General features: G+C 54.3%; 1 protein-coding gene across 2 annotated transcripts; it reads left to right on the top strand.

Moving 5' to 3' along the window:
- Positions 1–1,112: 1,112 nt before the first annotated feature.
- On the top strand, positions 1,113–22,023 carry Ube2v1 (ubiquitin conjugating enzyme E2 V1). Of its 2 annotated transcripts, none has more exons than XM_052184358.1 (4): positions 1,113–1,357; positions 14,532–14,680; positions 19,539–19,664; positions 20,639–22,023. In XM_052184358.1, the coding sequence occupies exons 1-4, from the start codon at positions 1,336–1,338 to the stop codon at positions 20,783–20,785; spliced, it is 444 nt and encodes a 147-aa protein (XP_052040318.1). In that variant the 5' UTR covers positions 1,113–1,335; the 3' UTR covers positions 20,786–22,023. The 2 variants fall into 2 exon arrangements, with proteins under 2 accessions (XP_052040318.1, XP_052040316.1); XM_052184356.1 differs by lacking the exon at positions 1,113–1,357 and adding an exon at positions 3,956–4,070.
- The last annotated feature ends 4,839 nt before the right edge of the window (positions 22,024–26,862 follow it).

Here is a 26,862-nt window from a genome sequence, read left to right as displayed (position 1 = left end):
ACAGACTCCTTTAGTCAGGTGTGCATCTTCTGCACTGGACGGTAGTTCTGAGCTCACCACATACTTCCTCAAGACATAATGCAGAGGTGCTGCCTAGAAAACACCAAACGTAACTAATGAATGGCATATTCCAGGCGAGGGTCTCCAGCCTCCCTGCTCCCCTGCTGGTCCTCTCAGCACTGTGACCTGCAGCCCATCTGGTTCCTTCATCCTTGATTTCCACATCCCCTTACGTGACATCAAAGGTGGCTTTGGGATGGGTTTACTCTGTATGCAGATACGTCTCCAGACCTTTGCAGGAGGCCTTTTCTGATTCTTCCTGCTGCCCATTCATAGGTTTATCCCCTATCTTATCGAAGGTAAACATGTATATTTATCTATTTATATTCGTTTACTTGTTCTCTGTCCAACTAGAATGCAAGCAATTGAGAAGAGCATCTCACTTCTTGGAGATGTTGCCATCTCCGGGACCTAGCACAGTCCTCCCACATAATAGATGCTTAATAAATATCTGGACGACTGAATGCTCAAATATAAGAGTGAAAAGATGTAGGGCTAGGGATATGGCTCTTTGCACAGAAGACGCAATGCCCCGGGGTTCCATCTCCAAGAACTCTAAATCACAACCCCCCCCAACCTCCCCGCAAGCAGAAGAACCAGCCTGTCAAGGTCGTCCTCTGTATCGTGGTTCTAGGTCAGCTGGGTTGAGAGCTTGTTTCAAACAGAAACCCTAAACAAACAAGCAAACAAAATGAAGGTAGGCTCTCAACTCCCTAGCTACACCTTGTCCCTACATGCCTCAGGCCCCAGAGCAGCAACAGTGCCAGAAACAAGACGGTAGTGGCCCACAATTTGACTTAGTCAGGCCTTTTCGGTGTATTTTTCTTCGGATACCCCATAACAAAGATCATCTGACTTGGGTTCAAATTCTGACTCAGCTACCTAACAGTTGAGTTGAACTTCATCTCTCGCGGTTTCATTTTCACTACGTGGTGAGGACGCAGGGGGACCGGGAACGGCCTGGGAACAGACTCGGGGATCCGCCCTTCCCCCTTCCGCTCTCCCGGAAGAGCGCGGTCACCCCGGGGCCCGGGCGCCTGAGCACCTGCACGCCTCCCCCGCGCCCGGGATGGGCGGGGCTTGCAGGTTGCCCCGCCCTCATACTCGCTTGCTGAAGACTCGGGCAAAGCCCTTCCCGCCCGGCTCCTGCGACCCCGGGCGGGCGTCAGCGGCACCGTCTGCGGCTGCGCCTACACCTGCGCCTGCGCGTTAGCACCCGGAGAAAACTCAAGGGGGGTGAAGAAGGGGCCGGCCTTCGAGCGACAGAGACGCAAGATGGCAGCCACCACAGGCTCGGGTGAGCGGGGGCGCCGGGCGTGCTGGCAGACCGGGCGCGAGCTGCCTGAACTGGGTCCGGGTCTAGCGGAGGCCATGGAGGCCGGGCCGGGGTTCCGCGCTGTCCCTGCGGCTGCGTTTGGCTGCGCGGCCCGGCCTGGGACGATCAGGCGGCGGCCGGAAGCCCGGGCGGGGGCAGCCGGGCCGTGGGCGGTGCGGCCAAGCCGGAGGCTCCGGTGCCTCCGGGGGGCGGGGGATGGGGGAGAGGCTGGCAGAAGGGCCGAGTGTGCTCGGGAATGCCCGGGCGAGGTCCCGCTGGGAGCTGACCCGAGCGACTGGGAGCGAGAGATGCCTGGCGGGGGGACGCGGGCGCAACCCCAGGGAGCACAGGAGGAGACGGAGCCTCGCGGGCCGCAGGCGAGGCCGCCGGGGCCCCGTGCCAGTTTAGGGTCGGGGCTGCGAGAGGGAGAGCATCATGGTGGTCGCTTCCCCGGGAAATCGGGGCACCTGCACGGGCTGAGCCAGGGCGTTCTGCAGTGGGAGCAGGCCTGGGTTGCAGAGACCAGGGATAGATTTCAGAAGGCGCGCTGGGAGCCGAGCGCCGCGTTGGATGGGCACGAGCAGGTGCCTCGGAAGCCCTGGCGTGCGTGTGTGTGTGTGTGGGGGGGTCCTGTTGGGGCGTGTCGCCGTTGGGAAGGCTCCTGCAGTGGGGAGAATGGGATGGGGTGCAGTCCCGCAGATGCTTCTTCTAGAGAGGAAAAACCTCTTCCTGCACGGAGCGGATGGAGGAAGTGCCTGTCACCCCTTCTATTCCTTCGGTTAATTGGGGAAAATATGTGGGTTCAACTCAGAAACTCTCCATGATCTGGATGGGTAGGAGAGGAACAGTGAAATGAGAACCCTTGGATCAAATGGAAGGATAGCAAGAGGGAAAGGGGGATGCTTTTAGAAGAGAAGGCCATATGGGGAAACCTGAAGGGGCTGCCTCAGGACGACAACTTGCGCTTGATTTGGGGCGTCGAATCTGGCATTCTAGAGAAGATGAAGAGAGGGTTTAATGAAGGGGATCCCCTGGGGTCTGGGAAGGCATGAGAATCTGTTCTCCCAGTGAAGGATTCAGGAGATACTGGGTGCTCCCTTCTAGAGTGGAGCTGCACCGTCGGGAGTCTGTCGGTGGAGGTGAGCCAAGGGTAAGGATGGCCACCAGCCTGGGCACTGGTGTTTTGGAGCTGCGAGGCCACAAGAGATGTTGTGGGGGTGAGAGGCGGAGAGGCGCTGCATGCCGTGACAGTGCGTGGTGTGTCCTGGAGAAGACGGTGCAGGGCCAAGTCAGTCCATTCACCAACGAACACATGGCCATGGGTACTTGGAAAGTCCAAGTCTGAGTCAGCTGTGCTGGGATGGGATGCAGGGCACCTTCCAGAGCAGGACCAGGCAGCCAGTACTGGGGTGGCACTGCCACTAAAGTCTGCTCACGATCCGGTTTGACAGCCACTTCTAACTTGTGAGGCCCTGCCCGAGCCTCAGGAGTGCAGATAAAAACAGCAGCTCTGCAGCAGCAGCTGCTGTGTGCGGAATCCAGAAGCGCTCGGGCTGGGGTGCGGCTCTGTGCCAGCGTTCTTCTAGCAAGCTGGAGGCCCTGGGTCCCACCCCAGCACCACAAAAAGAAGCAAGTGCACTTAGTACAGCTTAGATAGTATAGGAAACAGGCTCTCCTCAGCCTCTCTCTATACCACAGATGGTTATTGGGGCCTGTTGTGTCCTGTTACGAGTAGCAGACAAGGTAGATGTAGCACTATCCTTAGGTTTCATTCAAACCAGACAGAAGACTATTCAGGATGGAAATAAAGCAGCTCCAAAAAGCAGGAAGCGCTCTGAAGTTGTGTGCTGTGATGAGTCTGGTGAAGAGGAGGCAAGCCTCTCTCAGGGCCAGCATTGGAACTGAGACCAGTGGTGGGAAGGGGGAGACCTGTGGCTTGTGACGACGGCCCTGTGTTGGGGAAACTTGTGGTGTTGAAAGATGAGATTAAAGGCCATGGGGCGGCAAGGTGGCCCAGCAGGCAGAAGGCCCTTGGTGAGCCTAGGGCCCTGAGTGTGATCTCCAGGACCCACATGGGTCAAGGAAAGAACCAGCTTCCAGTTTGCCTGCTGGCCTCCACAGGTCTCCCCACCTGCCCCCCAAACAGAAAGGCCTTAGTAGAGAGATGGAGAGAGATGACTGTGGGTTTTACTGAGTGCAGGGGGGAGCCATGGAACAAATGCCTGGTGTGAACAGGCATTCGGTGTGTGATTGATGAAGGAATGAATGAATGAATGAATGAATGAACGAAAGCCTTAAAGAGAGGAAGCTCTGACTTGAGCCCCAAGGCATCAAGAGGCTGAAGTGTTAGAGTGGAGATAGGACCTTAGCTGAACTTGGTGCCTAGCGCCCCTCTTCATGCTGAAGGTGTGCTCAGGCCTCGGGCCACCTTCAGACTGAGTCCGGTCATTAATCTGTGCCCTGGTTGCCAGGAAACCACTGTGTAGCCTTGGTGCCCCTGTGAGGGCCGAGCTCAGGCGGTGTGGTCACTGCTGCTGCCACCTTCCCTCAGTGTCGCTGTTGTCATTTTGGCACAGGTCTCAGAGAGGAGCTGAGATGAGCCCACTGCAGCCACTCAAGATGTCTACAGCTCAAGGGACGTCTCTCCTGTGTGTCCAGGACTGCAGGATGTCAGACAGTGGCCCTTGGCTGCCAGGTCCTTCCTCTTATCCAGCAGCTCACAGTGCTATGTGCCCTGAGCTGACAGTTACCAAGTACCAGAGTGACAAGTCCTGGCAGGGTGCCACTGTAAATATACACGCAGGGGTGTGGCCTCATGCACACATTCAGCTCCTAGAAATGTCACCATCTGGGCAGTAGAGATTGGGTCTTTCCTACCACTCAAGGGTGTTCCCGGACAGCTGGGGATGGGAGCTGAGAACGGAGGCCCCAGAGTGGGCCAGTTCCCAAAGGTCTCACTGAGATGGCTCGGGTCCCTTACAGCCAAGTGCCTTTTCTCCTTCGTGGCCTGCTTTCTGGGTAGCCGCTTCTGGATGTGCTCAGCCTGAGAAGCAGAAGCCAGGCCCCACTGTGGGGCCTGCCTGGCAAGCCGGTGCAAGTAGGATTTCTTTCTTTTTGATATTATTTTGTGTTGTTTTAAGACAGGATATGATGTAGCCCACACTGCTCTTGGGTGTGGAGTGGAGGATGACCTTTGACACGCCTCTGATCCTGCTGCCTCCATCTCCCAAATGCTGGCATCGTAGGTATGTGCTGCCACCTTCCATTCTATCAGGTTTGCCACCTGGCAGTGGTGGCACATGCCTTTTATCCCAGCACTTGGGAGACAGAGACAGGCAGATCTCTGAATGCTAGGACAGCCAGGGCTACAAAGGAAACCCTGTCTTGAAAAACCAAAGAATTAGCTGGGCGGTGGTGGCGCACGCCTGTAATCCCAGCACTCTGGGAGGCAGAGGCAGGTGGATTTCTGAGTTCGAGGCCAGCCTGGTCTACAGAGTGAGTTCCAGGATAGCCAGGGCTATACAGAGAAACCCTGTCTCAAAAAAACCAAATCCAAAAAAAAAAAAAAAACAACAACAAAAAAAAGGAAAAACCAAAGAATTGCCAAGTGAGGGTCTCTACAAGGTGGTTCACCGGTTAAGCTATCTCTTCCAGAGGACCAGAGCTTTGCTCCCAGTACCCATACCTGGCTGCTCACAGCTGTCTCCATCGAACTCCGGCTTCAGGGGTCAGGCGCTCATGCTCACGTGTCATACACACAGATACATGCTCACACATGTCGTACACACGTATGAATAAACACGAAGATGGACCCTGAAAATTTCCAGTTGTGTTTTCATAGGGCTTTTGCCCCTTCAGTCTACTTTAAATGGCTGAGAATGTAGTTTATGGAGCGTATTTGCCAAGCCAGCCCTCCGTTTGGTTCACAGCATCAAAAGAAAAACAAAATCACCTCAGCCTTCCCTTCCTCTCTCCCTCCCTCGCTTTCCTGTCCTGAGTTGGAACTACCAACGTTTGACAACGTGTGACAGCGAACGAATACAACCTGGGATAATCCTGAAAGGCTGCAGGAATGCCTAGAGTGGTGTGTTGGATGAGGGTCTCTGTGTGTAACCCAGGCTGTCCTGGAACTTACTGCATAGACCATGCTATCCTCAAACTCAGACCTGCCTCTGCCTTGCAGGTGCTAGGGCTGTGTATCACCATGAATTCTGTGTTTGAGGAAGTGGTTCTGTGCCCTTATTCTGAGTAGGGGACACCTGTGTGTCACATAGAGTAAGGAGGTCCTTGTCCTCATCTGTGTACAAGCCTTCTTGTGAGAGGAGCTCACTATGTAGCCTAGCCTGGGATACAGGTGTGTACCCCAAGGCTGGCTCCAAGACTTGACGTGGCCGGGCGGTGGTGGCGCATGCCTGTAATCCCAGCACTTGGGAGGCAGAGGCAGGTGGATTTCTGAGTTCGAGGCCAGCCTGGTCTACAGAATGAATTCCAGGACAGCCAGGTCTACACAGAGAAACCCTGTCTTGAAAAAAAAAAAAAACCCACCAAGACTTGACCTGATGGGCAGGCTGACTTGAGCCCATGCTCTCACTCCCTGGGCCTGTGAGGCAGGTGCCTCTTGGGAAGAGATTGGGCTGCTGTGATGAGTTCTCTGGCCAGATGTGTGACTTAGGCTGCAGAGGAGACAGTGTGTCTGACAGGTGATGCAGAGGTGTGGAACTCACAGTGGGACTGTCACAGAAGGAAGGGACAGGGTTCAGTCGCTGCAGAGGTGTGGAACTCACAGTGGACTGTCACAGAAGGAAGGGACAGGGTTCAGTCGCCCCTTCCTGGGCCGGACTCTTGGTCACTCTTGGCCACTAAGCCCTGTCACTCTGAGCTGTAAAGATTGACAGGTGAATGGGAGCTGGAGAAATGGCTCAGTGGTTAAAAGCACTGACTGCTCTTGGAGAGGACCCACAACTGCCTATAACTGTGGAGATCCACCTTTCTCTCCAGCTTCTTAGGACACCAAGCACACACATGGTACACGTACATACAAGCAGGCAAAACATTTATACACATAAAATAAACCTTAAAAAAAAAGATTAACAGGTATCCATGGAATCTTCTAGAGCCCCTCATTTCTCCTATGGTAGTCAGAGAGGCCTGTCACGTTGCTGGGATGCCCTCGGAGCCTCTCATCCCTGAGTCCCCAGGGGAGACATCTCAGGCTGGAAGTCATCCTAAGTCATCTGCCACTGTCCATTTCAGTAACGCTGCATCCCAGGGCACGTTTTAGGTCTTGTCACCTGCTGAGCTGGCGCAGCACCCCCGGCCTAGTGCCCGCTGTGGTGCTCCCTGAGCAGCCGCTGGGCTCTCAGGATCCAGAAGTCTGCCACCAGAAACTGGGCTCCAGCTGCCACCCTACACATACATACATACAAACACACACACAGCTGCCACCCTACACATACATACATACAAACACACACACGCACGCACGCAGTTTAGTTTATTTGTTTGTTTATTTATTTATTTATTTTGGTGTTTGGTTTTTTGAGATTGTTTGTTTTTATTTTAATGTAGTCTTGGCTGTCCTGGTAGACCTGGCTGATGTTGTTTGTTTCTTTGTTTTTTGAGGCAAAGTCTTACTCTTCCGTTCAGGCTGTTCTGGAACTTGTGACAATCCTCCTGTCTCAGTCTCTCTCTTTTTTTTTTTTAATATTTATTTATCTTATGTATATGAGTACACTGTAGCTGTCTTCAGACACACCAGAAGAGGGCATCAGATCCCATTACAGATGGTTGTGAGCCACCATGTAGTTGCAGGGAATTGAACTCAGGACCTCTGGAAGAACAGTCTGAGCCACCTCTCCAGTCCCTGCTTCAGCCTCTTTTTTTTGTTTTTTTGTTTGTTTGTTTGTTTTGTTTTTTTGAGACAGGGTTTCTCTGTGTAGCCCTGGCTGTCCTGGAACTCATTCTGTGGACCAGGCTGGTCTCGAACTCAGAGATCTTCCTGCCTCTGCCTCCCAAGTGCTGGGATTACAGGTGTGTGTCACCCCTGCCTGGCTTGCCTCAGCCTCTTAAAACTGCAGTTACATAACTGAGCTCCCACTTTTAGTCAGGGTCTTACTGTGCAGTTCTAGCAGACCTCCAACTCAGACTCATCTGTCCCTGCCTCTCAGATGCCACCACAGGATTTTGTTTGGTTTTTGAGACAGGGTCTGTGTGTGTTGACTGGTCTGCACTCAGATCTGTATGGCTTGCCTGGCTGGCTTGTTTGGTTGTATTTGAGGTTGTATCTCATGAGCCTAGACTGACCTCTAACTTGTAAGAGAGATGATGACAGAACTCCTGGTCCTCCTGCCTCTCTCTACCTACCAAATGCTAGGATTACAGGCACACAGTTGCATCTGGCTTCTGAGTTCCTGTCCCCATGCTTACTCAGCAGGCAGGGCGCCCAGTGAGCCAGCTCCCCCTTCTGCCTGTCTGACATTTTGTTTAGAGTCATGCTGTGTGGCCTTGGCTAGACTTGATCTCAGTGGCCTCCTGTGGGCTGGGACTGCAGGTGTATCATACCCCAGAGTCATTACCCACAGATTTAACGTGCTCTGGGCTTCACATAACTGTGTGGATGCTTCCCATGTGACACTGTCAACCTGCACTCTGCTTCTCTCTTAGGAGGTTGGCATGGGCTTCGGCATGCTTGTGGAGGTCAGAGGGCGACAGTGGGCTGGGTGTTGGTTCCTACCCACTGTGTGGGTAGCAGAGATGGAGCTGCTTGGTGGCAGGCTTGGTGATGGGTGCTTTGACCCTCTGCCATCGCACTGACACCTGCATTTCATTGTTTTCTGTTTTATTTTTTTACTACATTCATTTAGTCTGTGTGAGTGTGCTTGCATGTACCACATCATAGGGCTGGGTCAGAACTTGAATGTAGCGAATCTCCTGCTGCAAGGGTTCTTGGGTAGAACTCAGGGAGTCAGGCTAGGCAGCCCCTGGATTTCACTTCGTGCTGCATCTGAGTGTCTGTCTCATTGTGAGCTCCTTCTCAGGTTTGAATTCTCGCCCTGAGGTACCTTAGGCCACAGGTTTCGGGACTTTGTAGACTGTATAGCAGTAGCTTCCTTACAGTTTCCAAGTTCAAGAACCCTGGTAGAGCACACTCTGAGTTACTCTGAGGTGCCCTTTCTAGAGGTGGGTCCTGCCCTCTGGGCGCAGGGCTTGCTTGGAGAGGCTCTGGGCTCTGGCCCAGCACAGAACAGAGTCTTTTCTCTTGTGAGGGTTGGTGAGGAACCAGTTCACCCTAGTTTATAAGACAGAATAAGCAAGTGGATCTGGCCTGTGGACAGTCGGCTGCTGGAGAAGCAAAGGCAGGACGATCGGATACAGAAGCCTCACTCAAGTATAGAGGCAACACAAGGCCACCCTGTACGTGTTAGTGAGATACTGTTTCAAAGAGCTTCAGTGGTAGGGCATTTGCCTGGTACATACCATGCCCTGGGCAATCCCCAACATGGTCTCCCCAAAAAACATTGTTTCCCCCAGATTCCTACTTTTTTGGGGGAGGAGGGATGGGGAAGGGCTGTTGGAATCATCTGGCAGCGTATGCCTTTAATCCCAGCACTCTGGAGGCAGAGGCAGGTGGATCTCTGAGTTCGAGGCTAGCCTGGTCCACAGAGTGAGTTCCAGGACAGCCAGGGCTACACAGAAACCCTGTCTCAGGGGGCGGGGGCACCAAGCCAGGTGTGCTGGCTTACCAGAGTCCCAGTACTAGGACAGCAGGAGCAGGTAGGTTGGAGTTCAAAGCCAGCTTGATCTATATAGCAGGTTCCAGATCCTGTCTCAGAAATTAAAATAAGGCTGGGGACTGGGAATGGATTGCTGGGGAAGGGCTCTCATGCAAAAACTGACCCAGGACCCAGGTCATGGAGAGAACCAATTCTTCTGAGGGCCATGGACCTGCTGTGGCACCAGCACATCACAAAATAAGTAAAACATAGTAACTTGTAAAAGCTACCGAATTTTACATCATCAAAACAAAAAGAATGCCCCTAAGAGGACTTGAGTAGATGGAGGGTCTGCCCCAGAGCCTAGTGACCTGAATTCAGTCCCCACGATCTGCATGATGGTAGAAGGGAACTGACTCCTTGCCGTTGTCTTCTGACCTCAAGTACACCGTGGTGCACACAAACTAAGAAATGTAACTGAAAGACAAAACCCTGAACTTGGACCAGGGAGGAGGCTCCTGATGCAGGCTTCTGCTGGGTAAAGCTGAGGAAGTAGGTTTGATCCCTCAGACTGTGTGAAAGGAGGGAGAATTGTGCTTACAAGGTTGTCCTCTGACCTCCACACAAAATAAATCTAAACACTCACAACCTCAGATGTTATCTGATGTGCTCCAGTGTTTTGGTCCTAGTCAACCTAGGGTTCGAAGATGACCAGAAGATTCTGCTGTTCGTTCAGTTGCGTGTGTGCTGAGGGCAGGTGGAATGAGTCAGCTCTGTCTGAAAGGAGTGAGATGGTAGGAAACAGACAGAGAAAGCAGGTGGGGCAGGGCTGCTGGGGCAGGGTGCAGGCCTGCTGGGGCAGGGTGCAGGGCTGCAGGCCCCGCTGGCCTCTGCAGGCAGAGCACTGGCCAGTCTGGCTCATTTCGTTAGCATGTCATGGGAACTCAGCCTACATTTTAAATCCTCACCAAGCATCCTGATAAGATTCTCAAACCAACCTTAGCGGGCACACCTATAATGTTAGGACTTTGGAGGAGAGGCCAGTGAACTGAGGGTACCCCTGGGTTATATAGCTAGCTCACGGCCAGCCTGGGCTAGATGAGACTCAGTCTTCACACACACACACACACTCACACACACACCCCAATAATATAATAACTAGGCTCCCTTTTAGTGACTCGCCTAAGTGTTTCCTGGGTATGTTCTCAGAAATCTGTCAGAGTCTTGTGAGACAGGGTTTATCAGCACACATCAAGTACCGTCTGGAGAAGGTGGTGGGCAGGGCAATGGGCCTGCGCACTCACGGAGCGTGCTCAGATGTGAGGCCAGACATGCGTGCGCAGAGTGTCTGGTCCGCTTACAGGAGCTGAGCACGAGGCAAGAGGAGGAGTGGAGGTTGGGAGGGAAGGAGCTAGAAACTTGCCAGCTGGTCATGCCCTAAAAGACCACAAAGGCTGAAGGAAGACAAGCCGCCCAGGAAGTCTGAAGAGCGCCTGCGTGGTGCTGGCCAGTCGTGAGGAAGGCTCCATGGAGTGAGACCTGGATGTGCTGAGAGGCTGGTGGTGTCCTTAAGGGAAGGGATGGTGTCCTGATCACATATAAAAGCTGGTCCTTGGAGAACAGCCAGGGTGAGTCAGAGCAAGAGGCAGAGGTGGCAGGGTCACCAGCGAGATGGGTGGGGCAAGAAACCCGCACAGAGCTGCAAGGAGAGATTACCGACTGAGATGGTGCCACATCCCACGATCAGGAGTGACTGTGTTGTTTGGGGAGGAATGCAGCAGGTTCTGATGGATATGTTCTGGGCGCCTGAGGCCTGTGGGCAGGTGTCTGGGAGGAAGGGTGTTGGCGTGGACATTGAAGTTGGCTTAGTGTGAGCTGTGGCTCAGAGGAAGCACTTGAGTAGTGGGGTCAAGAGCTGAAGGAAACGGTTCAGAGGCCAGGTTGAGTTTGAAGGCAGGAGCATGGAACTGACCAGGAACATGCTATCTGGCCAGGAACTGGGGTGCAGCATGTCCTGCCTTGAATGGCCAGGGGAGGGCTCAAGTTGAGTCTCCTGTGGGGACAGCCTTTAGGGCTGTGACTGCTGAGCTGGAGAGGGTGTGTGGGAGAGGCCTGCTTTGCTCTGTCCGGTACTGGAAGGGAGGTGCTATACCACGGTGGCATGTGCCACACGTCACACAGCTTTCCAGGCTCACTCCCTCTGTAGAGGGCAAGAGTATTGTGACCTCTGCTGGACCAAGGTGAGGAAAGTGCTCAGCTCATGGCAAGACTACTGTAAGCAGACTGGGGCCTGCTCAGTGGGCACAGGCACCCTGGATTCAATTTCTAATCCTCCCCCTCCCTTCCCTGTCCCCCTCCCCTCCTTCTCCCTCCTGACACCTACCCACCACCTATTGTGGACCCAGTCTGGGGGGGAAAATACTCAGGGCTGTTGGTGTGCATGTGATATGTGTGTAGACATACATGCCATCATGTGGAAGTCAGGGAAATGTGTGTGAGTCAGTCCCCTTCCACCACCCAGCTTCCGGGACAAGGGCTCCTGCTGGCAGACAGACAGACAGACACCTCTCCATGCTGAGCCCGCTCACTGTCCCCAGCCTGGCTGGAGAAAATAGCAGATTGCTGAGGTCCAGCGTCAGAAATGAGTCCCCAGGAAAGGTGAAGGAGTCTCTCTTAGGGCTAAAGAAAGTCTACAGAGAGCGGGAAGTGCAAAGCCTGAGCGGTGCGCGCGCGTGCACACACACACACACATGTGGCTGAGACAGGAGGAAGATGACAGGTCTGGATAAGGCGAGAAGGAAGAAGGAATCACCCAGCCCTGACTCTCAGCTCCCCTGCCTTGCCTCCTGGGTGCTGGGATTGAAGGCGGGAGTCACCGGCTCCTGACTCATTCCCAGCACTTGGGAAACAGAGACAAGTGGACCTCTTTGAGTTTGAGGTTAGCCTCAGAAAACATCATGAGATCTGTCCCTAATAGGAATTAGGTTTAACCCTGTGTGCACACTTACACACACACACTTACGTGTGCCAGCATGCACACTGGGTGCAGGAACGTGGAGCCAGAGCATACAATGGTTTCTCCTTGCTGCCTTGAGACTCAGTCTCACTGAACCAGCAGCTCCCTGATTGTTGAGTGCTGGGTCGTGGGCATAGCACACTCCTATCCCTGTCTTCTACGTGCCTGTGCGGGATTTGAACTCAGATCCTGATGCTTGCAGAGCAGGTGCTCTTGCCATTGAGCTAGCTCCCAGGCCCCCCAAGCCCCCAGCCCCTCATTTTTTATTTAACTCTGAGCAAAGTAATTGTGTTGTTTGCCTCTTGCCTGTGATGTCCAAACCTTGTGTCTACTGAAGGACGGCACCTCATATAGCCCAACAATGCAGCTGGCTCTGCGGGTGTGGCCAGTGCCAATGCTTCCGAGGCAGTGAATCAAGTGTGCCCTATGGTTCTGCTGCTCTTTTCCCCAGTGACCACATTTGCTGTTATTTAGTGTTTTCAGTTTAGCTCTTTTGCTTGTGCACTTGTCTTGGGTGGCTCTGGTGCTAAGAACTTGTAAGACTGCGGGGCGGGCTCTGAGCCTCAACCCCCAAGTGGGAGCTAGACAGGCAGACATGGTGGTGCATGTGACTTCAGTGTTTGGAGGTGGGGACAGGATTCCTGGGGTTCACTGCCCAGCCTTCACAGTCTGTCAGTGACTACCAGCCACTGAGAAAACCAGGTGGGCAGCTCCTGAGGACATGCATGTACACGTGTATGCAACTCTTTTTTTGTTTGTTTTTTTGTTTTTTGATGTTTTTTTTTTGAGACAGGGTTTCTCTGTGTAGCCCTGGCTGTCCTGGAACTTGCTCTGTAGACCAGGCTGGCCTCGAACTCAGAAATCCTCCTGCCTCTGCCTCCCAAGTGCTGGGATGAAAGGCGTGTGCCACCACTCACACACACACACACACACACATACACACGCACCGTTTCAAACACGGTTTTTTAAAAAGGAGCTTTACCATTACTGTGAATAGGAGTTAAGATGATGTTATTTGTCCTAAATAAATTATGTGATGCTGGAAATAGAAGCTAGCTGGGGCAGGGGATGCCAGGCACGTGCTGGACCACTGAGCTGCACCCCAGCAGGAACAAAGTTGCTGCTCCTGCCCCTGCACAGGGGAAGGTGAGACCAGCTGCTGGACCCGGTGCTGCTTCCTAGTCCTGGGAGACACTTCTTTTTTTAAAGTTATTTTTATGTTGTGTGCATTGGTGTTTTGCCCGCATGTATATCTGTGTGAAGGCGTTAGATCCCCTGGAACTGGGGTAACAGACAGCTGTGAGCTGTCATGTGAGCGCTGGCAATTGAAGCCTCCCGAGTCCTCTGGAAGACCAGCCAGTGCCCGTAATTATTGAGCCGTTTCGGGGTGTCAGTCATGACAGGAGCTGTAGCACTCCACTGCTCAAGTCACTCATATCCCATGAGCAAGTCTGTCCCAAATACACCAATCCTGTGCTGGAGTTGGCCCCTCTCTCTCACAGGCCACCTGACAGAACCCTGTCTGCTGGGGCCAGGGCCTGGCTCCACGCACTCCCTGCCCACCACGTGGCCACTGGTCCTTTTCAGTGTCCCTCACAGCACTTGGTGTCACTCAGAACTCTGCTGGTCTCCTGTGGTCCTCTGTGCTGTCAGAGGCCTTTTCTGCTGCCCTGTGTTTCCCAGTTCCTCTGCCGAGTAGGCATCTGCACACTGTTCCTCGGCACTAAGACATGTCAGTCCTGGAGACCTGCTGTCCCCTGAGCCACCCCTCCTCTGTGCCTTGGCCTCACGTTTTCTTCAGGCCCCCCGCCGAGACCTGTTAGCCCCCAACCCCCGTCTTATCCAGTTCATGTGCTTTTGTTTATCCCATGGGGGCTCAAGGAACACAGGCCTGCTCCTTGCCTGCCGCCCAGGGACTGGGCGTGGCTGCTGTGATGGTGTAAGTGGGCTGTGCGCCCTGCACCTCAGGAAGCCCAGGACATTCCAGGACAGGGTCCTCTCCGCACTGTGCTCTGGACTGAACCTGAGTCTGTCCAGATGAGGCTCGGTGCTCAAGTAGCTGACAGCTACTTGTGGGGACAGCATTTCATGAGATACAATGCTTGTATCTCTAAGGCCATCCCAGCCAGGAGCATCCCCATGTCTCTGCAGCCTCCAAAATGTGCTGTACCACAATTGTGTGAGAGGAAGTGCTGGGTCCCAGGCTGCAGTTACCATTCCTCTCAGCCAGTGCCTAAAGGAAGCAACAGCTAGACAGGGCGAGAGGCTGGGGTGGGCGAGCACCGCTCTGGCTCCCCAGGGCTCGGTGTACGAGGCAGCCCCTGGCAGCTGTGTGCATCCTGTCTTCCATGCACTAGCCACGAGCTCTCTGAGCTCACAACTCTCCCTGGATTTGCTGGAATCTTGAATTTCTTTCCATTTGTTTTAGGAGTAAAAGTCCCACGGAATTTCCGACTGTTGGAAGAGTTGGAAGAAGGCCAGAAAGGAGTTGGTGATGGCACAGTCAGCTGGGGCCTGGAGGACGACGAGGACATGACACTCACCAGATGGACAGGCATGATAATTGGGCCTCCACGAGTAAGCGCCATGCTCTGGCTGTGACTGTCACTGTGTTAGCTCACTGTGCCTTTCTGTAAAGCAGTGGTAGCCTCGTCGGCAAACACTCACCCATGGTGTTTCCTCAAGTGTGCTGTTTTTTCTCTGACCAATTTCAGTTTATACACTTGAGCCCTTCTGGTGCAGTGGTTTAATCCTCTTTGGTGAGCGAGCTCTGTATAGCCAGTAGGATGGACTCACATGACAGTGTAGACGCAGCCTTTGAGCTGCAGTCCCCCAGCTGAGCTCAGGACAAAATGAGCCCTTGGGCAGCAGCCACCTCCCCAGCTTTGTGTCCTGCCTGTCGCTCAGCGCAGGTTCAAGCCTGCTGTCACCGCCAGCTCTGCTGGGTCCAGAGGTATGAACCCAGGGCCACAGAAGAGCAAGCAAGCCTCTGCACTCTGCTAAGTGAGGTCCTGGCCAGCGCTGGGGGGAGGGGCACGGTTAGCCCTCCAGAATCCACCCAGTGCCCTCAAGGTCATTGTCACATCCTCCTGCATAACCACATTCCAGGTCACAGGTGGGGAAACTGACCCTGGTGAAGTCACCTGCCCAGGGTCACAGAACTTGATTTGTTTGCCTGGCCTGTGCTCCTCCCTGCCCGCCGGTCACTGGCTCTTGAGAGGTTGAGTGTTTATTGGTCAACACTAAAGTGCTAGGGAGTTTGCGACTAGGTACAGGAGAGCCTACTGGAAGGAGAGACCCTAACAAGGGACACTCCTGGAGATGAGCCTGAGTGTGGCTAGACCTGTCCAGTCAGTGTCTTGTGCCTTAAGTGACAGCTTCCTTCTCTTTTAGTAACAGCAAGGCCAAACAGTGGAACTCGGAGGGCAGACACCTGCCTCCGACTCCGTAGCATTCACCTTAGAGGGTCATTGAGCAGCCTTGCACTTTACTCCTGCTTCCTAAGTCATCTTTGCAACTCTGATGCAAGGTGCAAGAGTTAACGCATGTTCCCCATTTCCTCCATCCCTGTGACAGCGGCGTGCTGAGTCTCTGTAGAGTACTCAGGACATACATGTAGATGGCTCTGCAGACCCTCTCCTTCCTAAGGATCCAGCCTCTAGAGAGATGTTCTCCTTAGAGCACCTGTGGGTAGCTGGGGGGGTAGGGAGGGTGTAGAGGCTGTGGGCCTTGTGCAGCACAAGCCATGTGCTGCCAGGCTGTGTGCTGAGGGCTCTTGGGAGAACCAAACAAGAACTTGCTATGGCCACAGTTGCCCACGTCACAGCATGTGGTGGTGGAGGCAGAAGGACCGACCAGTCAGTCAGTCAAGGTGATCTTTTGCCACATAGGGAATTTTGGGCCGGTATGTATCCTTGAGACTCTGTCTCAAGAAGAGACAGATGGGCTGAAGACAGCTCAGTGGTGAAGAGCACTTGTTATTCTTGCTTGAATAACAGAGGCCTGAAGTTCCGTCCCTAGCACCCAGCCATGTATGTGAAGGCTCACAACTGTCCATAACTCCAGGACACACGTGAGGCGCACATATGTGAGCAAAGCAACAGGACTGATGGACAGAAGGATAGACGGATGGACAGAAATATAAAACAGCTTGTAAATGCTGTTGAAAATGTTCTACCTAAATGTTTGGGCAAGGTATGCTACAGAACATACCTACAAACTGAGAAGGTGAGGCAGGAGGATTGCTGCAGGCTCAAGGCATCTTGGACTACACACAAAGACCCTTTCTCTAACAAAGATTGCTTGGATTGCCCTGAACTGGGTCTGACCCTTTCCTAGAGGGGTGTAGGTCACCAGCTACGTTCCATGTGTCTATTGTACGGACTTGCAGTGCAGCCTAGTGGTTAGGCCCTACCTTAGGACCTCTCAGATGCCTGCTTGGCAAACAGTGTGTCATGCCGCTGAAACGTACTCCAAGCAGACCAGCCCATCTTTTAAGTCAGTGGTTGCTCAGACCTAATCCCAGCTCTTGGGAAGTTGAGACAGGAGGATCACTATTGGTTGGAGGGTAGGGCTACATATCCAAATCTTGTCTCAAAAACAGAAGAGGAAGCTGGGCATGGGTGGGGCCTTTAATCCCAGTGCTTAGATCTCTGTGAATTTGAAGCCAGCCTGGTCTACAGAGAGAGTTCCAGGACAGGGAAACCTTGTCTCAAAAAAAAAAAAGAAGAAGAAGAAGAAGATCTTGCCTTGTAGACCAGGGTGGCCTTAAACTTTGAGCCCTCTTGCTCCCCAGTGCTGGGACCTGGAGCTTTGGACATGACAGTCGGCAGGTGCTTTACCACTGGGCTGTGTCTGTTGGCTGTTGTTGTTTTCCTTCTATGTGTCTGCTGTGTGCCTGCATCTGCTGGTATCCAGGTGTTTGATTTCCTTGTAGCTGTGCTCCCAGGAGCCCGTGATCTGACTGGGGCACTAGGCCCCAACTGGGTCCTGAGCAAGAACAGCGTGAGCTTCCAACGGCTAAGCCACCTGTGTGGTCCCCAAACCTTGATTTTTTGAGATACACGCACATGTACACACACACCACACACACACACACACCACACACACACACATGTTCCCTTTATTGAGAGGCTGGAGAGGTGCTCGCTGCTCTAGACAACCAGAGTTCCATCCCCAGAACCCATGCTGGCTGCTGCCCCTGCTGCTGCCTGCAGTTCCAGCTCTAGGTCCTCTTCTGGCCTCTGGACGTGTGTGCACAAACAAACTGACACACATAAGCAAAGTGCTCACATTTACTTACTCGTGTATACATACATAGAATGTGTGCGCGTGTACTGCAGCGTGCCTGTGGAGGTGAGAACCCTGAGGCGTCTGGTCTCCTTCCCACCCTGTGGGTCCAGGGATTGAGCTTAGGTGGGCCAAGGGTCTTTACCTGCTGAATCAGCTCACTGGCCCTTGACAGAGCATCTAACAAGCACCCAAGGGACTCGGCGTGTATTAGGGCCCCTGCACGCCAGGCAAGTGCTGTGTAGCAGAGCCCTGGCAGGGCTTAAACTCCAGTATCTTACCTCACCAGCTGAGCCTCAGTTCCAGGCCTGTACCGCTGGGCCAGAGTTCCCTTCGGGTTTTGTGCTGCATGCAAGGGAGGCGTGTATGTGTGTTGGTTTGGGGTATTGTGCTGTGGTGAGGCTAGGGCCTGGCCTCCTGCACACACAGCAGATGCTCTGTCCCCGAGCCACCACCACCACCCCGCCCCCCAGTGCTGGCTTGCTGAGCTGGGGCCCGTGTTCTGTGTATGTGGCACCTGGCCTGCACACATTGTTTGTGTTCCGTAGGCGTGCCTGCTGCCCACCGGGGACCACATCCCCTGGGATTGGGGTTAGAGGTGGCTTAGAACAGCCAGTGCACTCAGCTGCTCCCCAGACCGCTCGCTCGCTCGCTCCCTCTGTGAGGTAGGCCTCACGGTAGAGCTCTTACCTGGGACAGTGGGCTTTGGCAGCCTTGCCTTAGCTTCTTGCTCCCCGGTGCTCCCGGGTGCTCCTGCGGGTTGTAGGTCATTATGGACCTGTGCTGGGGGCTGAGGAGCTGGTCCTGCTTGGGGAGCCCTCCTGAGATGTGAACACACAAGCCGTGAGCAGCACTCTTCCCCACAGCCCCCAACCCCTTCACCGAGTTCTGTTGAGCTCGCTGCATAGATGGTGGGCGGGTGGCGCTCAGAGGGGCGGGAGGAGAGCTTGGGTGTGGGGAGAGCCTCTTTAAGCACTGGCTTATCTTGGCTTGAGAATGCTTTGCTTAGGTGTGCTGTGGGTGGTGACCTGAACCTGATAAGGGGATAGATACTTAGGCTGTGTTCAGGGTTTTAAAAAAGACCGTGAGACCAGTAGGTGTCGCTGTTTGCACAGGCACAGCAGCCTTGTATGCAAGACTCCTGAGGGGAGGGTGCTGCCGCCTGCCTGCTGGAGACCGGTGGTCCTGGCCCTGGCCCGGGCTCAGCTCATGCAGGAGGTCTCTGCAGGGCTGCCTTTAGACACGGTCACAGGGGGGGCTACTTGCTGTTTGAGCCAGGTTTTCGGGGCTGTGTGGTGGCTCCAGTTGAGGTGGGTGTTCCTTGCATGACGGGGCTGGGGCCAGGCATGGCTTCCTGTGGACATTACAGGCCAGGGTGCCAAACATGGGCCTCGGCTCTCCTGTGTTCTTTTTTTTTTTTTTTTTTGGTTTGGTTTAGTTTAGTTTAGTTTAGTTTAGTTTAGTTTAGTTTAGTTTAGTTTTTTCGAGACGAGGGTTTCTCTGTGTAGCCCTGATGGTCCTGGAACTCACATTGTAGACCAGGCTGGCCTCAGACTCAGAAATCCACCTGCTTCTGCCTCTGCCTCCCGAGTGCTGGGATTAAAGGTGTGCACCACCACTTCCCGGCCTCTCCTGTGTTCTCAATGAAGGATGGTGGGCCTCTTAACTGTAGGTAGTGGTCAGCAGATGCCTCTTGTGGTCTTCCTCCTGCCCTGACAGGCTTTTATGACCAGCCCCTTACCCACTGGGTGTCCCCACAGCGAGATAGGAAGATATATACTGCAGACTCCTAAGGCTCACGTCACTGTGTTCCTGTGGACATATGTCACTATGATCTTGAACTCTTGGGGTTACAGGTCTGTACCACCACGCCCAGATACAGTTGACATCTCAGACTCGATGCTGTCCCTGACGGGGCCGCATGGCCCCTGCTTCACTCACCTGGTGCGGAAGGTTCTGAGGGCAGATGGCATGTGCCTCAGGTCGAGCCAGCTGACACGCGCCCTGGCGCCCTCGTATGTCTGCCCTTTGCTTATTTCTCTGAGGCAACCATAGCAGATGGTCTGGGGCAACAGTGTCTCTAAGTTGTTGGAAGTTGTACTTCTTTTAGGTTTTTGTAACTCACCTCTGTACTCCTTTTTTCCAGACAATATATGAAAACCGAATATACAGCCTTAAAATAGAATGTGGGCCTAAGTACCCAGAAGCACCTCCGTCTGTAAGATTTGTAACGAGAGTCAATATGAGTGGCGTGAGCAGTTCGAATGGAGTGGTACGTCCCACCCTGGCCGCCTGCTGCCCCAGGGGGTGGGGGCGGGTGGGCAGGCGGGCACGTGTGGTGGTGTTGCCTGTGCTCTTCCTGCCTCTCCTGCAGATTATCATGGTGTGTCTGCAGCATTGGGCAGGGCTGCTTCCATTGTGTCTTGTCACTGCAGGAGCTCTGTGCTGTCACTGCGATAACAGTGTTTGCTCGGTGTTCATGACACCATGAGGTGGAGTTGGGAAACTGAGGCGGAGGCAAAACCGGTCCCACATCTTTGCCTCCTGTGTCCTGCCCACTGCCGTGTGATAGTTTTAATACTGTTTGCTATAACCCTGTCTGACCTAGAACTCGCTATGCAGCCTAGGCCGACCTCTACGATGGCAGTCCTCTGTCTGAGTCCCTTGCATTAACATTGTCCAGGGCCTTGAGAGGTCAGAGTTGCAGTACTGTTGCCAACTTGGGCCATTCTTAGAGCTCCAGCCTTACACTGGCAGGCCACACCCAGCTGTAACTCCTCAGTCAATGTCTTGCTTGCTAGAGGCTTGGAGACCTGTGCCTAGCCTGTCCTTGGAGTCTTCAGAAGATGGGCCAGGGAAGCAGAGATGAGCTTTCCTGCCACTTGTCCTATGTGTTACTGTGTTGGAGCCACCGACCCCTTGGTAACCTGAGAGACCTGGGCACCATGGCTGCTCTTGCTAACCCTCATGTTTTTGTCAGCCCCGCCCTGGGTATATACTAGAGAAAGGACAGGCGTGGGCGCCAGGTGCTGGTTGGTCAGGATAGACCAAGCTTGTCCAAGTCTCCCTGTGCCACAGGCTCTGCTGCTTTCTGTGCAGAGACCCAGAAAAGGGAGGCAGAGTGTCTGCAGGAGGGCAGCTTGGCACAGCCTGTGGGTGATGGGTGAGGCTCGGCAGATGGGCCTGGGGAGGGCGGGGCTGCTTGCTGCTGTCCACAGTAATGTATGTGTTCCTTCACCTCTGCAGGTGGATCCAAGAGCCACGGCGGTGCTGGCCAAGTGGCAGAACTCCCACAGCATCAAAGTCATCCTGCAGGAACTGCGGCGTCTGATGATGTCAAAAGAGAACATGAAGCTGCCGCAGCCACCAGAAGGACAGTGTTACAGCAATTAGTCACCAAGGCCCGGCCTCCCCTCCCCATCCAACCCGAGTCTTCATTTTCCACAGTAGTGAATTTTCTAGATACATCTGTAGACCTCAAAGTACTGGGGAGGAAGCCCCACTCAGACTTCATCCTGAGACACTGTTCTGATACTAACTTCTTGTCCATTTGAAATACCTAAGTTGTGCTGTGTAACATCATCTGTCGAGTGTAACCGCTCTCTGCCTGGTTGAACTTCTGGGATCAAGAAGGTGTTGAAATCGGTTTCCTTTGGGAGCGGTGGGCACAGCTCTGCAACTGTGAACAGACCGTCACACAATCACCTGCTGCTGACACTTGGCCTGGGTCTGCCTTTGCCCGCCCCGCCCTCCGCCACAGCTGTGTGGTGGCCCTTAGAGTAGATGGGAAGGCTTCAGGTAGCAGCCGTGGGACTGACTACTGCTGGGCTTGGGGTGCTTTGGCTGTACCCCTGCTTTCTTAAGTCTTAAGTGATGCCCCATCCAAGCCATGGTTCCCCATTCCTCCACTCCCGCCCTTGGCCAAAGCTTAGATTGTAACCCTCCCCTCCCTCTGAAATTGGCCGCGGGTGAGGAATTCAGGGCTTCCCGTCTGTCTCCCCACCGTTATCCAGGGGTGCTGCTTTCCCCTCCTCAACGCCCTTGTTGCCCATCACCACCCAATGCTTGCTGTGGCCAGAAGCCATCAGATGAGGTTGAAGAGCCTGGCCTCCCTCCCTTAGCTCCGGCCCACACTCACTGGCCACCAGCCTGGGAAGGGAGCGCCGGGTCCTCGGCCCTGCTGCCACCATCAGCCCTCGAGCTTTGAGCTCAGGTCTAGAAGTGAATAGAGCAGTCCCAGGGCCACTCAGATCGGCCAGCGCTCAGGGTCCTTGGTGGATTAGCCTAGAGAAAGGCCGTGCGGAGAGGCCTCAGTGCACATGGTTCTGAGTTGGTTCCTTTTCCCATAATTGCTTTGCTTTTACACATTGAAGAGGTTTGAACAGGGCTCTGGAGTTACCCTGGCCACCCACCGGGTCTGATGTGCAGCCTGACCCTGCAGACTTGGGTTCGCTGTGGCTCCTCAGACCCTCTACAGGGACCGGGAAGAGCTCTGCATCACCACGTTTGCAGATGATTTGCAGATCGCTGGGCCTGGCCTCCTGGCTCTGCTGCGTTCCCCACTCTGTTCAGGACCACTAAATGTTGAAATGTGGACGCATACAGAAATAAAGCCAATTCGTTGTGTTGCAGAGTTGCTTGTTTTGTTTTAAGCGTATATGTGGCTCCTCCTGAAGCAGCAGCTGAGGCCTAAAAAAGTGGCTGGAGGGACCTTTGGTCTGTCTGGGGCAAACTAGCTCTCAGGGCCTGTAAGTCAAGCTGAAGTGTGTTCAGAGGCAGCCTACTGTCGTCGTAGCCTGAGTCGACTGTAGTAAGTACGCGCTGATAGAGCAGGCTATAGTCACCAGGCCCAAGTCTGGGCTCCTCCATCGCTGTGCATGAAGGACAGACCTCCCACTAGGTGAGCTGCAAATCCAGGCACAGCGAGGCAGGGGCTGCCTGTTAACCCTGACTGTCCTGGAGCTCACTCTGTAGACCGGGCTAGCCTGCCTCTCCTAGGTGCTGGGATTAAAGGGCTACACTCCACTACATAGCTGTTAAAGGCTCTTCTTTAGGTAGGGAGTTTGACCCATAGAGACCCTGGGAAAGACAAGCAGCGGCTGGGTGTGGCTATACACACCTGTAGCCCTCTTATTTAGGGGTGATGCAGGGGGTCAGTTCAGGACCCCAGGGTGTATGGACCCTTTGGTGAGCCTCATGCCCCCATGAACGACCCTAGTTAAATCTGTCACCCACAGAGTGGGTGTGGAGTAGGTAGGCACTTGGTTAAAGACTAAAATTGGTTTCTCCTCCTTGCTTAAGTAGCTTTGGGGACACCAGCTGCTGGCTTATTGGCAAGAGCACTGGTTGGACCTCCCTGTCCTAAACTTAGACTGATGTGTTGTAGCCTAGATGTTGCAAACAAGAATTTTGATCTGATAAAGCGGCAGCTTACGCACAGCTGTCTACTAGGAGTGAGGGTACATCTAAATGCCGTGTCTCAGGAGCTGAACATCATCCTGTGGATGCACAGGTCAGCCTGCAACTAGGGCAGAAATTCCCTCCAGCACGTGGCCAGTTCAGGTGTCAGGCAAAGGCTGGGCAGGCCCCAACAGGCTGCTCTCCAGAAGGCCATGCCAGACCCCAGGTGCTTGGTGCCTGCCCACAGGTCCCTTCCGGCCTGGACTTCGACTTCGAGGTCACTTGGGGCTCCAGGCTGGGGTCTCCACTCAGCAGAGCTTGCAGACAACACATTCTCCTTTGAGCCAGCATGCGCCCACGGGACCTGGCTCTCGCACTGTGGAGTCCACATGGGTCCCTTGATGTCCACCAGCTGCAGTGGCTTAGGAGAGGCAGATCGTCAGGCTAGAGCCGGCCTTGTAGCTGCCTCTGCCAGCTGTCATGGAGCGACCACTGCGCACAGGCAGGCTTGAAGATCTCCTTCAGCTTTGGGGTGAGCTCAGTGAACACCAGAATTCTCCATGGAAGTAAATTTTATGTGCTGTCTCCCAGAAATCACAAGTCTGTTAACCTACAGGTACGTGGGTAATGGTAGCCACGCCTGGAGTCTGCACGGGGCACCCGCCACTCTCCAGGTCCTCCCATGATGCTTAGTGTGTGTCCTTTGGTTTCTAGGGACCCACGGTTCTAGGACTCTTTGAGGGACATGCTACAGCCCCAGGAGCCTGGGTGTTGGCGTCTGTGTTCACAAGCGGTTGGGCAGGAAGCTGACAAAGGCACCATCCACCCGTGCCTGTCACCACAGCTGCTAAATGTCAGTTGTGAGAAACTGTCAATAAAAAGGAGTGTGTTGGGGACCACTTTAGGGTCATCTTTATTTTTTTTCCTTTTTAAGTTGCATATGCAATAGTGAGTTTCATTCTGACATTTCACACGTTAGTGTGTCTTGATTGTACGAACTCGTGTTCACGCTTACATTTGGTGAGCTAGGGTCTCTCATAGCTCAGCTTCCCAGCAGCAGATCCTGGGCAGACACAGACGGACCATCCCCACTGGGGACTAGTTTTATCTTGGGGCACTGCTTCTGGGCACTAGAGACGTTAGGTAAGGAGGACAGTGATGTCACCTACCACCAAGACAGTGATCATGACCCTTAGTTGGCTGGGGTGTGGCAATGATGGGAAAACCCTATCTCCGATGTGTAAAAAAAATTCACGTCAGGATGGGCGTGTGGCTGAAGCTGACACGTTCAGGCTCTATCTCACCAGATAGGGACATACTTACTTCTATTGTTTGCCCCTCCCGCCCCACTGAGCGTCAGCTGTGAGCAGTGAGGCCTAGCCTAACTCCATAAATACTACTGACTGCGAGTGGGACAGAGGCAGGGCATTGTTGAAGGTGTGAGGAGGGACTGCACCAGCTCTCCACTGTAGGCCTTAATGCCAGACCCTAATGTGTGACTTCAGGCAGGTTCACTAACCTTTCTGTGCCTTACCACACACAGCTGGTATCCTATACTCCGCTGCAAACATCAGTGCACCTTGGCCCAGGTCTCCATGAAGTATTAGCTCAAGCCTTTGCATCCACTGAAGCCAGCAGAGGGCGCCCTTGTGCTGCAGACTACCACCTCGCCCACATCAGTTCCCAGCCAGCAGCTGGACTGAAACAGGGACAGATGGGGACAGATGTGGCCACTGGGCAGGGAAGGAGCTTGCAGCAGTCCTCTGTGCCCCCCTCCCCGAACCTGTGCTGTTCCTTGGACCCTGAAATTTCAGTGAGGGCGGAGGCAGGGATGGGTCTCAGGGCTGGGGCCCTCTGATAGCCACCAACTGCAGTCAAAGGCCTAAAGGGCCCGGGGATGGGTGGGGGAGTAGAACAGAGAAGAAGAAAAATGGGTGTCTGGAACACTGGCCTCAGGCCAGCCTTTCTCCTTGTGGAGAGAAGCCGGGCAGGAGGTGAGGTGAGGTGTCTGGTTCTGTGGGGACAGTGTGCTGAAGGTGTTTTTACTTCTGTCATCGTTTTCGCTGTTCCCACCCCTGAGCCGCCTTACCCGCTCCTCAGGGGAGTATCTGAGAAGAAACTCCTTTCTGTTTTCCCACCTGCCCATCAGCCCTTCCCCAGGCGACAGCCCTGACCGTCCCTTTTCCATCCGGTAAAGACCCAGCCCCCGAGCTGGCCCCAGGAGGCTCTCCTCCCCTGACACACTCACCCAGCAAGCATCTCTGTGTGTCAGAGCCTGTGCAGTGAGCAAGAGCTGGGAGCTGGCCCAGGAGGTGGGGCTAGGGACAAGGAGGCAGGTGCACACAGTGTGGCTTCAGAGGTGTCCAGAGTGTGCCCTGTAGAGGTCCAGGGGTGACGGAGAGGTGACTGACCAGGTGGCGCCGATGGCCGTTCTGGGTGGGGGAGGCTGTGAGCACAGGCCTGGGTTGAAAGGTTCAGGTCACAGTGTCACACTAATGCCCCCAGCATGGTGTAGCACTGACCAGGTACCCCAGGAACACATAAGTGCACATGTGACAGTTTGGAGGCCCCTGCCACCCCCCACTGGCTCAGTGGACACAGGAGAACAATGGCTGATCCGCTGCCTGTCAGCCGCAGAAGGAGCTGGGCTGCTGCACCCACCCACTCACAGCTGGGGAGGGGGCACCTCTCCTGCCCAGTGAACTCCCAGCATTCCTGGCCCACTGTGAAGCCGTGACTTGGCCCCGTGGCCCTCAGCAGGGGTCACTTCTTCCCCCTAGCCTCCCCGTGCTTACACCACAGCTTCATTGGAACTTAATTATTTTTTCTCAGATAATTCAGGCCAGGAGATTCCCAGGTCCCTTCTGGCCACACGGCCCTCACCCCACTCTCTCATTGACCCCTCTGACATAGTGATTGCTTCAGGTCAGAGACCCGATGCCCCCAAAGGCCCTGGCCTCCCTCCTGGCCCAGCCCCAAGAACCCGGCTGCGCCCACCCATCCACCCAGGACCTTAGCTGTAGTCTTTTCCAGAGCCTAAGCTCTGATCGTTCTGACACACTCTTTGCATCCAGAAAGCACAACACCCTACAGGTCATCCAGTGACCCACATTACAGTGCCTTCACTTAGACAGGAACACACTGAGGTACTTGCTTCTGGATTCACCCGCTCCACCAGTGTGTATGTGTGTGTGTGTGTGTGTGTGCATGTGTCCAACAGACACACTATGCTGGCAGAGGTGGCCTGGGATGGCTGTGCCAGCTGCAGGGACAGGAAAATCACAGTAACAAATGCTATAGGGGATTTAAGGTGGAGAATGGGATTTGTGACAGACAGGGCTGAGGGACCCTGGAGTCGGGAGAGGCAGCAAGGCAGCCCACGAACAAAGACGCGAGAGACTAGAGCAAAGGCCCCGAGGCAGAGGCATGGTAGACTTGGAGTTGTCGCTGGGAGGTCAGCATAGCTTCGAGGGAGGAGGAAAGGGACGCGGAAGTGACCACGTCCCTCCCTGAAGCAAGGCTGGAACCCATGCTGGTGCCCCAGACATTCCACCCACACCCAGAGCTACTGACTTGGGAACCAGGTGGCTCTACAGCCGGGCAGAGTGGGCACCGCTGGGGACCCGAGCCCAACACACCCACCAGGGCTGTGTGGCTGCGGGGCTGGCATCCCACCCTGTCACCGCTGGTGGCCTGAGTTCAGCAAACCCTTAGCCAGATGTCTGCTGCTGGGGTGAGCATGGACTCTGATACCAGGGAGGGGCACCATTTGCTCAAAGACTGCATGTCTGATCATGGGCCTGTGAGCCCAGGTTAGACCTCCACAGGTTGGCATGACCTGCCTGTCCTTCAGAGGACCCTGGAGCGGCACGCCTCTGTCTGTAAGCCCTGTGATATGGATAAGCATGGGCTTTGGGACAGATCCCAAACTCAGATCTACTGCACGTGCCCTCTGGAGTGACCGTACCCCAAATGTGATGGGACCCCCAGAATCCCTCACACCACAAGGGTCTCTCCGAGAACCATGTTCTGTGGCTGCCACTGGGGACTGGCCTTCTTCCCGGCCACCT

This window comes from Apodemus sylvaticus, chromosome 5 (genome assembly GCF_947179515.1).
Source record: "Apodemus sylvaticus chromosome 5, mApoSyl1.1, whole genome shotgun sequence".
Taxonomy (NCBI): domain Eukaryota; kingdom Metazoa; phylum Chordata; class Mammalia; order Rodentia; family Muridae; genus Apodemus; species Apodemus sylvaticus.
This window is presented reverse-complemented; position numbering and strand designations above follow the sequence as displayed.